Genomic DNA, 13,251 nt, shown 5'->3' with positions numbered 1-13,251 from the left:
ATACTCATCTTTTGAATAACACAGGTCATCCCACAAAGACACCGGATATATTACTCTGGAAGAGCAGGTATTTAGTTTGTTTCTTCACTGAAAAATTCCAATGACAGGACCATCTGTAGATCACAGCATAAACCTCACTACCACAAAGTGCTATTATCACTCAGTGAGAAAACTAGCACTTCTAGCCTCTGTCCTTCTACCATTTTTCCTAATCTTTTTATCACGTTCTCTAATATTTACAATGGAACCATTCCCAGATCCACCTGACATTTTTTTTAATGTGGAAAAAAACAAAATGGTAATTGATACCTAGCTTAATCTATAAAGTGCAGTCCTCAAAAATCACCAGTGGTACATGGAAGCTGAATGTCCTCTCTTGCTCAGACTATTTCTAGAAATACAAGTGCCCTCATTTTCACATGAAATAGTAAACCCAAAAAGAATGGAAACCCAAAATCCAATGGAAAATAATGTAAAGCTATTTTAAGTAAGATAATATCCAGTTAAATATTTAAAAATTTTTGTCAGGCATAAAACAAGATAGAATTTATTTACTAGTCCCTTAGAAAATAGAAGAAGCTTAATACCAATGTTTAAGACAATATGAACACTAAACTAAGGACATAAAACTCAAATTCCCTTTTTACATTTACTTTTGAGAATTTTATACACAAATACTGTATGTATCACTTCTACAACTCTCTCCCTCCCTTCAGACTCCATCCATGCCCACCCTGGGTCCCTCTTAAGTTCATGACCTCATCTTCTTTATTATTCTTATTCTGGTGTATCTACTCTCCATGTCCCTTCAGTCACTTCCATTGTTTGGACAGTTCCCCTCATTGGTAAACTCTGGTATTCCAAAAGGTTCTCTCCTATAGCATCATCCCTGAAAGTATGACCTGAGTTAAGAGTACTGTGCAGAGGCTGAAGAATACTTAGGTAATTGGACTGGTCCATTTCTTTCCACAACTATATATATTTTTTCTGCTCAGAGAGGTATAGAACTGAACAGTGTGAGTTCAAAAGACCATCTGGGGCCAGGAGTTTTGACACATGACCATAATCCTATCTTGGGAGGCTGCAAGAGGAGGAGTATGAAATCCAGGCCAGTCCACACATACTTCCTTCCAACCAAAGACCAACTGTCATCTGGGTAAGTGATCAAGTAAAAATAGCTAAAGGGATTGCACTCACGTGGGAATTATTTTAGGTCTCAGAGTAGCCACCCAGGGGAAGTTTGAACACACTTCCTGGTGGATATACTTGGGCTATAACATAAGATTTTCAAGGCCAGAGCTCAAAGTCACTGCAATTGAATGCATCTCCTTAAACCACTCCCACTGTACCTGACAAAGTGAGATGTTTCTAGAGAAAGGAAAGTCTGTGTTGAGCAGACAGTCAGACTGTAAAAGGAAGTTCCAATAAAAACAGAAGGGCAAACTCAGATTTGTAGCTAAGTTATATGGACTTATCCCAAGGCATCTTTATACAACAACAACAAAAAAAAAGCCACAAGTTGTGGAGCAGGGAGCTTAGCTCAAGGGTAGAGTGTTTGGCTAGCACATGAAGTTTAAGAGTTCTTTGTTATGTCTTGGGCAGCCACTAAGTAATATCATTATTACCTCCACCTGTTTAAAGCATGTTTTATATAGCTTTACCTTTAGAATATTAGGGCAGGTAATACTAAGAAGTCAACTTAACAGAATACCAATATACTATTGAACAACCTGTGAGTAGCACAGTGACAACAGAGAAATTAATCTGAAAAACAATATCTGTATCTGGTAAAAGTTCCAACAAAGCTAAAGGTTAACTCCTTGTTAACCTAAGAAAGAAGCTCCTTCAGAATCAGGAATCAGCACCACAGTTGATAAACACATACTTTGGTGTCAGGAACACAACAGAACACTGGCTATTATGGCCACTTAATAATATCTTTCTGAAACTCCTAAGGTAATTTAATAAGAAAAATGATTGCTATGAATATATAAAAAGTAAAAAAGCACCATTATTAATATGGATGTGACTGGCTCCAGACACTATTAAGTACACTAAAAACTAACTGAACTAAGAAAAAAATAAATATTGCAAAGATTATGGTTCCCCTAATATATTGTATAAAATTAATGTACATTTTAAAAGTAAATTAGCACCAGGACAGGGGCTATCTATTCACATGGCCACAAAAGTTCCAATCCCACATACAATATACCTAGTAAGTGTACCTAATCAATAAATATTTGTTAAATAAAAATTAAATAAATAAAATTATTTATTTGGAAATAAATACTAATTGAAACCATTTGAAGAATAAAAACAATGTGAGGGTTTAAGTTAATGGATGTTATGACAAAGAAATCTACTGATTTATCTGGAAACTCCAGGAAAGGATGCAAATACATGTAATAACTTAAGATATAATAATGTGTGGCACTTAATTCAGTGCAGAAAGTAAAGCTTATCCAATCAAGAATGGAAAAGCTGAATCTGAGCTTTAAAAAATTAAATTATATTTTATATATATACACATCAAAATGAATTCTAAATGGGTTAGATATTTAAATATAAAACATGATATAATAAAGCACAGACTGGGGCTAGAGTATTGGGGGGCCATCCCACCCCTATTTTCCCCCAGGGTACTCTTGAGCAGGAGCAGCAGGAATATTAGATAAAAATATAGCTGGAGAGAGACACATACAGAAATATAGAATAACCTCAGGAGGGTCTGGATCCTTATCCATTGGGCCCTGACTGTATCTGCCAAAGGACTTTTAAAGGAATGCCAAGGGGTGGAGCAAAAGACCTCCCTCTACCACAGCCAAGTGCAGCTCATTTCAGACACCTAGTGACCATACACGTGGTCAAGCCATCCCCTTTTCAAGCCTTGCTGTGAAAAGCAAGCTCAAATCTAACTAGGAAACCTTTATGGGCTCCCACATTAGAGAGATGGTTCCATGGTTAAGAAGATATTGTTCTTCTGGAGGACTCCAGTTTAGTTCCCAGCACCTTCCTAAAGCATATCAAAACTGTGGCTCAAGTCCCAGGAAACATAGCGCCCTCTTCTGGCTTCTGTGGCACCTGCACTCATCCAGTAAACATACAGACATGCACGCACACATACATACATACCTATAAGGAAACAAATCTTAAAACACTAAAATTAAAGTAAAACCAAAGATACCCGCACTGTGCATAATATTTGAGTTTTATAGAACTCTGAAACAAAGCATAAACATAAATAAAAACATAAAAGCAAAAAAACAAAAAATTACATAGATTATGCAGCAATTAAAAATTATAATGGTTAGAAAATAAGAATTTGTCCACATGTGGTGGCACATGCATTTATTTTGGCACTCAGGAGGGAAGAGCAGGTGGTTTTCTGTGAAGTCAGACCAGTCTGGACCTCACAGTGGATTCCAGATGAGATAGGCCAACCAAGGTTATATAATAAGACCCTATCTTTGAAATGTTTTAACTAATTAAAAATTTCTAGAATAAAGTTGCAAGGCCAATAAAGTCTAGAGAGAATCTTCTAGTATCAAATAGACAAACACCAAAAAAGAATAGAATAACAGAGTAAAGGGGCAATTCATATACAGAAAAGGAAATGTAAATGGATAATGACTATATAAAAGCATAAAAATAATGCTGGTAAAAATAATAATATATTCTTTTCACTTAGAAATTTTAAAGATGATAATACCAATTGGTAGTAAAGATTCAACTTTTCCAAAGTTGTACTAGAAAATTAAATTACATATTTTCTAGCTATATTTGTAAACTTTGAGTCTAGAAGTTACCCCAAGATTTAATTTTTATCAAATCAGTGTGTACTGAAGGACTACTTTCACTAGCCATAAAATGGAAATAATTTAAATACTCAATAACTTGTAATTTAATTTCATACAACTAGAGAATTTATTAATTAGGTATAGAACATCTAATGACATAGAACTTCATTCACAAATACATGAAGAACAGAAGACTTGTTGCACATTATCTAAAGGAATGCTCATCTTCCCTTTCATTAAGCAAATGATCTGATAGAAAATGAAGGGAGAAGTATTGAATGAATTATCTGGAGTGGATACTGGTCACTGTGAAGAAGAGTGAAAATCCTTACTTTTCAAAAAGGATGCTATGAACTTCAGTGTTCTAGTTGCAGGATCCAAGGAAGACAAATGAGGAAGGAGCACTACTCGGAGAAGAAATAAATACTTGAGATACAGCAGGCTTATGGAGTGTTCAGAGTGCAGAAGTCTGCTGCAGCCACAGAAGCAGCCAGAGATGGGGAACAAGGGGGTGGGACAAAAGAAGTGAACCCTAGACAGCAGGCCTACAGATTTTCTAAGAGCATTCATATTGAAGGGATATATAAAAGTTAAAGTGCCCAAGGCAGAGCCTATGCGAGTGCAGAATTACCCAATACACCCTTCCATCAGTAGCAAGAGGCTTGAATTCAAAGGCTCGTGTTTGTCTAAATACAAGAGACAGATCCTCTTTTCTAACAGTCTGAGGAATTTAAGAACTATGGCATTGTGAGTACCAGGATTTCTTCAAGCCCTTTAGCTTTCTGGGATGATTTAAAGTGAACTAATATTTGCCTCTGTTCAGGGATGGAAACATGGAATCAAGAATACTTCATAGTAAACACTTGTCAATTCTTACAGTAACAAATGCTCTCTGGTGATCATATTATGTCAGTGATATGTTTACAGATGCCCTCTACTTAGCTTCCCTCAGGATATCTTAAATTGACTCTCATACTCAGGTTTTCAATAGCCCATTGCTCTTCTGCACTGGAAGTCTTAAATATTAAAGACAATGTTGTGTCTGGCTGCTGAGTCAGATAAAGAAAAACAAGTGCATAGTTAATGGGGACGTACCATAACTAATATGATTTAAAATTGCATCACTGTTGTAGAAATAAGGGCCTTTGTGATGGTATTTCCTTTTTCTTAACCTTTCACAGTTGAAAGCAAATTTTATAGTGCTTTTTTCTATCAGTACTGAAACTAACCAAATCGTTATTATATCACAATTACCATGATATACAGAGACCAAGGATATAAACACATATGTCTGTCCCTCCCAAGGGAATGTATGTCCCTCTAGATCTATACAAGAATTGCAGCAGTTTCCATAATCTTTGCTTATTTAATAGGAAGCATAAATGCCCAGAGAGAACAGTACAAACAACAGAGCAATGGCATCAGTTACTTGACAGATAGAAGCTTATTAAAATGGCTAAACTTTCTCCCACTCTCACTGCAAGTCCTTGAAAGAATAAAGAAAGCAGAGGCTGGTAAGAGCAGTAGAGATGAGGATACAGGGAAAACTTGATTAACAGCTACAACTTCACAGGTGGAAGGAATATGATCTACTGTGAAATAGTAACAATAATATTTCAAAAGAGCCAGGAGAGATTTTCAATTATCTCACCACAAAGAAATGATAAATGTTGGAGTGATTTATAGGTTATTCTCAATAGATCATGGAAAATGTATACATATATTGAAATATACACTGTACATTTTATAAATAAGAACAATTTGTGTATGTCAAATAAAATTTTTAAAATAAAAATTGAAAAAAATTAATAGATGAAATGCCTTGGAAATTATACTTACCTAAGTAAGATCTAGTTTTCAATTTTTTACAACTTTGAACTGTGTAGCCTCAGTGAGTCTTTGTGTGGGCTGGGTGAGGGAGGAAGAGAAGGGTAGAGCACCTTCAGCATTACTACACTGTTGCGTGTTCACTTTCTTCCTCATGCCTTTGCACATTCAGCTGCTCTCTCCCATCAGGACCTTTCCTTACCAATATTCTGCTGGGTACCAGCAGAAATTTGATGTTTGGATCTAAAAGCTCTGATGGGTTCAGAAAAACATGCCAGGATTCTGGCTAGCTCAAAAGCACTTTTAATCACTCAACTCACAGATAATTAATACATTGTGAATAACTTTGAGATTTTTCAGCTAGATATTTTTAATTTTGAAAAGTGTTAATATTTCTCTTTATTTACTGCATTTCCCTGTTCTGACATTCTACTCACTAGTAGATCTTGACTGAAAATAGCTTCAAATTCTCTGGATGTGGTCACTGATAAAAATGGCCTCAAAGATACCTTTAAAAGATAATTCATTCTTCTCTCCCTCCCTCTTTCTCTCTCTCTATGTATATAAATATTCATATATATGTACTTCATAACACATATTATACTGTAAGAAATTTTATCATCTTTGATACATAGAGAGATCTATAGATCTAACCATAAATAATAGATCTGTAATATATAACATAAAACATTATTTATTATATGTGAATATGATATATATGAATCTATCTATATATAAATGTGATGAGACTATAATACACATGAATTTACTTACAAAGAAATAAAAATCTATGCACTCATATATTTATATTCATGTGTGTGTGTGTGTGTGTGTGTGTGTGTTGAGAAAAGCCCCAGAAGAATTTCTTCTAGAAGATAACAGCATTATAAAACATTTTGTACCTAATTATAGTCAATTTTGTCAATATAAATTGTTAATGAATTTTTCTTGGGCAGGATAAAGTAAACTTCTTTAAGTAGTATAGCTGTACATGGATGGGTTCATACAGATCTGAGGAGAAACCAAAGCCTGGCTAGCTGAGGGTAAAGTCCAGAGGAGATACAACACAAGTCAGTCCAACGAAAGAGAACACCCAACGCGTTATAGTGCTGAGTTATTAAAGCAGACAACATATTTCCACTGTTACTCTCTTTTACAGGATGCAACCAAGCATTCAGGTGACACTAATGATACAGAAAACGACATCCAAGTCACTTTTGAGATCACCTGGGGAGCACAACCTAAGTCAGTAAACACCACAAAGCCTGGGTGTCCAGGCTTGCTATTCTCCTTACACTGATGAAGCCAGGCTGCTGATAAAATACATTCAAGTGTACCTCACTGCTTCATTTAAAACCTGTGCTACGTTTTGGGAAACAATTCAATGTATATATATTATATATTTTTTTCCAAAATATCATAAACACCTCTCCATATATTGACTGAATGGGTCCTTATTCTTGTCATGATACCGTCTTCCAACATTTTCTTTTTGAACACAGAAAAGTAAAGGTGCCAGTAATCTTATAGACTTTCAAGATGTCGTGATCTGGATTCATAAGAGAAAAAATTTTAAACAAGTAATTTGCTTTACTGGATCCATTTTGATTACCAACTGTAAATTGAAACTTGCATCTCAAGAGTTTCCACTTAATTTTAGGTGGTTTGTGTTTATAGTTGTAATAGACTCTTTTTTTTGTTGTTGTTTTTTGTTTTTTTGTTTTGTTTTGTTTTGTTTTTTGTTTTTCGAGACAGGGTTTCTCTGTGTAGCTTTGCGCCTTTCCTGGAACTCACTTGGTAGCCCAGGCTGGCCTCGAACTCACAGAGATCCGCCTGGCTCTGCCTCCCGAGTGCTGGGATTAAAGGCGTGCGCCACCACCGCCCGGCAAAGATTTATTTATTTATTATGTATACAATGTTCTGCCTGCGTGTACATCTGCAGGCCAGAAGAGGGCACCAGATCTCATTATTGATGGTTGTGAGCCACCATGTGGTTGCTGGGAATTGAACTCAGGACCTCAGGAAGAAGAGCCAGTGCTCTTAACCTCTGAGCCATCTCTCCAGCGTAATAGACTCTTATAATAACCTTTTATCTTTCTATAATCACCAAACTACTATATCTCAATAATACATGACACTATATTTACCAGTGAGAGTCTTACCCCTAGGTATAACAAGATTCCATAGAAGATGAATCTCCAGAAAAAGCATCGCCGAAGGGCATTGATGAGCTTGGGGTTCTTCTTCGAAGCTTGTTCCCTGTCCCATTCTCTGCAAAGAATAAGAAAACGAGATCAATGAGCTGCAGGTGCAAGTTTCTGAGTTACTCTATTTCCCTTCATAGCTTCCACCCACAAGTATGTTCACAGAGATTATCACACCATGATAAAAGGACAAAACCTTGTGAAGTGTCCCCAGTACCAACGACTCAATCAGATATTTGGTGGAATTTGATGCTCTGTCATGTAATATCTCTGCAGGGCTTCATTTCATGAAACTACTAAGTTGTGTGTGTTAAGGAAGTGCACTAGGCTTCTTCAGAGTGATGGCGAGGGTGAACAAATAATGGATAATATGTAGAATGCATTGGTGCTCAGGACAAGATCCAAAAATAGATTATTCTAAGCTTTCCCCCTCATTTCATGACATTTATATGTTTTTAAATGTCACAGATTTCACAATATTTAACTTTTAAACAAAATAATAAATTAAAAAATCAGGTGGATCTTTTAAATTTTTTTTCAATTTTAATTAATATAATTCCATCACGTCTCCTCCCTCTAACCCCTCGCCGCCCCTCCTCCTCATTCCTTCTCAAATTCATAGCCTCTCTGTCTTTGACTGTAACACATATTGTTGTTGTAACACACATATGCAGCCTGCTGAGTCCTTTTAGCCTTGCTTGTGTACGTGACTTCAGGGCTGAACTCTTGGTATTGGACAGCCCACTGGGGAGCTCACCTGTGGGAAAGACCATGTCTCTCTCCGTTACCTTTAGTTCTTTGTCTAGAGGTGGGGCTCAGGAAAGAAGGGGGTGAGCACTGAAAGAGCCCCCAATTGCCAGAAAGCCTACTGTGAGATGTGTCTCCTAGAAATGCTAGGGATGCTACACCCATGATACTTCAATAATCTGGTTGCCTGAAACAGGCCTGAACAAAGACAATACCAACAGACATGCTAATGAAAGGGGAACATCAGGTGAGCGTTTTAATGATTTAACACAAGAAAAACCTATTTGGATGTTTAAAGAAAAAGCATGAAAGAATCATCATTAAACTTTAGCATCCAACTCCTGAAATCATTTTGTAGTGTATAGGTCTTTGAAAAGCGAGAAAAATAACAATGTTTTGTAGTGCGGATAGGTACTAAATAGTACTGACAAACTAGCTGAAGTCTAATACTTGAGTTTTATTTTCAGTACTCCTAGAGCATCAGCTGGTTGTTTTGAGGTTGTTGCCACTGCTGTCTATTAAGAAAAGTATTTTTTTATTTTTGCAATGGAATAAAGTATGTCTCAGTATCACCTTCATGCTAATTTTCAAATTGTTCTGAGATGGAAAAATCCCATGAACCACAGACAAGAAATGAATATTTAGATAATGGCCTTGTATTTCATGAATGGCTATTCTCATTATTATCCAATTTTCATAGCTAAATTGGTTCTACATCATGTGAGAGGAAGAACATACAACTGAGATTTGATGAAAAGCTTGGCAATCTCAATACAAAGACCATGACTTCCCCCATGAAACCTGCCAATGGCAGCCTATCTATAAAGCCTAACCAACCCATGTTCCTCTTCTGCTCTTCATTCACATACATGGAGCCTGTTTCTCCATCTATGATATTTAATGAATCAATAATAGGGCACAAAAGTAAGTATATAGCAGCAGCATCTTCTCCATGCAAGGAATAGGTCTCATTAAAAATTCTCATTAGAACTTAGTGATATCTAGGAAATGTAGGAAAGGGACTGTCCATAAACCAAAGAAATAGTTTCAAGATAAAGATATCAATAACAGTGAAGTATTAAGTACAAAAAAGCATCACATTTGATAAGAGGTCTCTGGTCTCCCTCATCAATGCAATTGTAGGAACATGGTCAGAACAGAAACCTTATTTCAGGTATTGAGATATAAACGGATGATAGACCAGTGAAGACCAGAGCAGCGGAGAATCATCAGCTATGAAATGGGAGAGATGTAGTGACTTGAGAGAAATGAAAGCTGTTGTTTTAATTGGTGGGACTTGAATAATTTGTAACTATAGTGGAGGAATTAACAAGAGTAGATAGCATTGATCCAGCAGCACATTAAAAAGGCTCAATGAGGGGTAAGAGTTCTAGACTTGCAAAGCTCATAAGTTAGTTAGGAACTTAGAGTGGGTGTGTGGTTTTCATACTGCAGTGATACAGATGATTCAATTTCATGGCCACAAAAGTGAACCAGTGGAGTCTACCACCAAACTAAAGACTTGGGGTCACTTCCCAAGGGTGTAATTTCAATAAATTTCTAATAAAAAATAAGATGAAGAGATATAAAATTATAAGAACAACAATTATAAATGTTAGCATTTATTTGTTATTAGAATTTATCTATTCTTAGACAAAGAGGCTGAATTAAAACAAAATAGATGTATTTTAAAATTATCAAAATGGGGGTCAGAAAACTAAGTAGAAAAATAATGTTGGGTCAGATAATTCTATAAATTTGGTGATAAAAGAAAAAACAGAGAGGGAGAAGAAGGAAGGGGAGGAGGGAGGGGGAAGGAGGGAAGGAGGAAGGAAGAGTTTCTGTGGCATAGAAAGGTATGAGCATAACTTCTGAGAGGTCCACCTGAAAAGAAAGCTAGCCTAAGGAAAAAAGTCAGCACAGGACAAATGTCACAGCAGACATTTGCGTGCTTGGATTCACTGACTCCCATGACTAGTTCTCTACCTAGACATTCACAGAGTTTAAGCTTCATGAGCTATTTATTAAATGTCCTCCTTTTAATTGATAAACCTAGGTGATTAGGCTTCTGTCACTCACAATCTCAATGGCCCCAACCAAAACTCAGAAAGGGGAACTATGAAAAATTCACCTGGACTGAATTATAGCTTCATCATACAGTGGTTGGCAAATTACATTATCCCTAAGCTGTGGCTGAAGATAATTATGGTTATCTTCCAGAGGGGTCAAGATTAGAAAAATTATGCATGATACATAATATATCCTCAAAACTATGAAATTTTTAAATTTCTTTGATATTCAATAGCTATTACCTTAAGGTTTCCATGAGGTAGAATAGCATCCACACATTCAGATTTTGAAGGTGACACTCCAGGTGCTCACCACCAGCAACCTACACAAGGCCTGACTACAGCTCGCAGGAATTTGGCACGAGATGCCCAGACTCCACATCCTTGTGCAGTCAGCAGGGACGTTGGCCACCCTTTTTTAGCTACCTACTCTGCCCCAAATTTCCTGCAACATCCCTACAAATGGAAATGGCATTCTCAACCCTGCTGAGACTTAGTCCTCTCATGAACATTACAGATACCTACACTGAAAGATGGTGACTTGAACGAAAATGAGGAGGAAGAGGAGGGATCTCAACAAACCACTTCAAATGTACAAGTCCCAACACAGAAATGAAATCAACATGAAAAAACAAGGTGCCATGTTTCCTCCACAAACTATTACTCTCACAATTATGGCACCTAAATAAAGATAACCTGGAAGATTATAAGTATATTCAAACAACTAAAATAAGGCATCAATATACTACAAAAGAACAAAGGGATTAATGAAATAAAGGAGTCAATACAAGATATGATAATAGAATTCAACTAACAGAATTGCTGGGGGAAAAACAAATGATTCTAGAAATCAAAGAAAAATCAATAATCAAAATAAAAATTTCAGTGGGAAGCCTCACCAGTAGAATGGATCATGTAGAAAACAGAATTGGGGCTAGAAGACAAGGTACAGGAATTGGATTACTGAGTAAAAGTAAGCAATGAGTCTTAAAAATATATATGACCATAATGTGTGAAACCTCTGGAGCCCCATAGTGAATGCTTTACAAATACTGTCATTAAAACTATATAAGAAAACAGCAAAACCTAGAGAAAGAGATGCCAATCTAAGTACAAGAGGCCTTATAGAACACCAAATAGACAGGACCACAAAATAATTCTCACTACATATTATGGTTAAAACATTAAATGTACAGAATAAAGAAAGGGATTAAGAGGAAAAAATGTTAAGTCACCTCTAAGGGCAGGGCCATCAGAATAGTACCTGATTACTCAACAGAAACTTTTATTTTAAAAATGTATTTGCTTTTTACATTTTAGATCAAAATATAATTATATCAATTTGCTCTTTCTTTTCTCCAGCCCCTCCCAAGTCCCTTTCCTCCAACTCCTTCCATAACCCCATACCTCACTCCCAAATTAATAGCCTCATCCTCATGAATTATTGTTTCTTCAGAAAAGCTTGGAAAGGTATATTCCAAGTTCTAAATCATAATTGTAAACCCACACTATTATATTCAGCAAAATTATCTATTAAAATTTAAAGAAAAATAAAAACTTTCCATGATAAAGGAGATTAAAGGAATTTACAAGCACTAAGCCAGCTGTACAGAGGATACTGGGAGGAATACTAGAGTCTGAAAACAGGATAAATAGAGTTCACAAGAAGTTGCAGAGAATAAAGAATTCTAGGGCAGTTAATCAAAAGTCTAAAAATTACCATAAAACAACAAAATGACAGATATTAATATACACCTTTCAATAAAAAACTGTTAATAGTCTCAACTCCTCAATTGAAAGATATAGACTAGGAGCTGGGATTAGAAAAAAGAATCCATCTTTTTGCTACCTCCAAGAAGCATACATCACAATCAACAATAGATACCAGCTATAAATAGATAGCATAAAAAATGGTATTCTAAAGCCGGGCGGTGGTGGCGCATGCCTTTAATCCCAGCACTCGGGAGGCAGAGGCAGGTGGATCTCTGTGAGTTTGGGGCTAGCCTGATCTACAGAGTGAGATCCAGGAAAGGCACAAAGCTACACAAAGAAACCCTGTCTTGGAAAAAAAAATTGTATTCTAAGCAAATAGAACTAAGAAATGAGCAGGCATATCTATTCTAATACCTAACAAGAAAAACTTCAAACCAAAACTACTCAGAAGATAAAGAAGGTGACACATCACATCCATTAAGGAACAATCCATTAAGAGGATATTACATTTAGATAGTACAATTCTAAATCCATACATACCAAACATAAGCACACGCAGTTTCTTTACAAAAATGAGTGGCTTCAAACCTCAGTTTCACCAATAGACAAGTCATCTGGGCAACAACTGACCAGAGAAACTTTGGAGTTAAAATGATACCATAAATCAACTGGACCTAACAGACAACTGCAAGTAAACCACAAACTCTAAAAGAAATGGATAACTTGAGGATAAATATGACCTATAAAGCTAAATCAATATTAAATAAATAATTTAAACTACTCCATAACAGCCAATGAGAGAGTAGTAATTAAACCTCCCTATTAAAAAAACATAGTACAGAATTCTACTAGACCTTCAAAGAATACCAGCATCCCTCAAACTGTTCCATA

At 36.1% G+C, this 13,251-nt stretch overlaps 1 protein-coding gene across 1 annotated transcript in view; it reads right to left on the bottom strand.

Annotated features, from left to right (window-relative positions):
* Positions 1–13,251, bottom strand: part of Cftr (CF transmembrane conductance regulator) — a 146,612-nt gene that overhangs the window by 100,232 nt on the left and 33,129 nt on the right. Inside the window, exon 4 of the mRNA XM_059257413.1 lies at positions 7,790–7,898. Coding sequence (XP_059113396.1) covers positions 7,790–7,898 — 109 coding nt within the window. The remainder of the gene's footprint in view (positions 1–7,789; positions 7,899–13,251) is intronic.

The sequence above is a fragment of the Peromyscus eremicus genome, chromosome 3 (genome assembly GCF_949786415.1).
Source record: "Peromyscus eremicus chromosome 3, PerEre_H2_v1, whole genome shotgun sequence".
Taxonomy (NCBI): Eukaryota; Metazoa; Chordata; class Mammalia; order Rodentia; family Cricetidae; genus Peromyscus; species Peromyscus eremicus.
The sequence above is the reverse complement of the archived record's forward strand: the minus strand, read 5'-3'. Positions and strand labels throughout refer to the sequence as shown.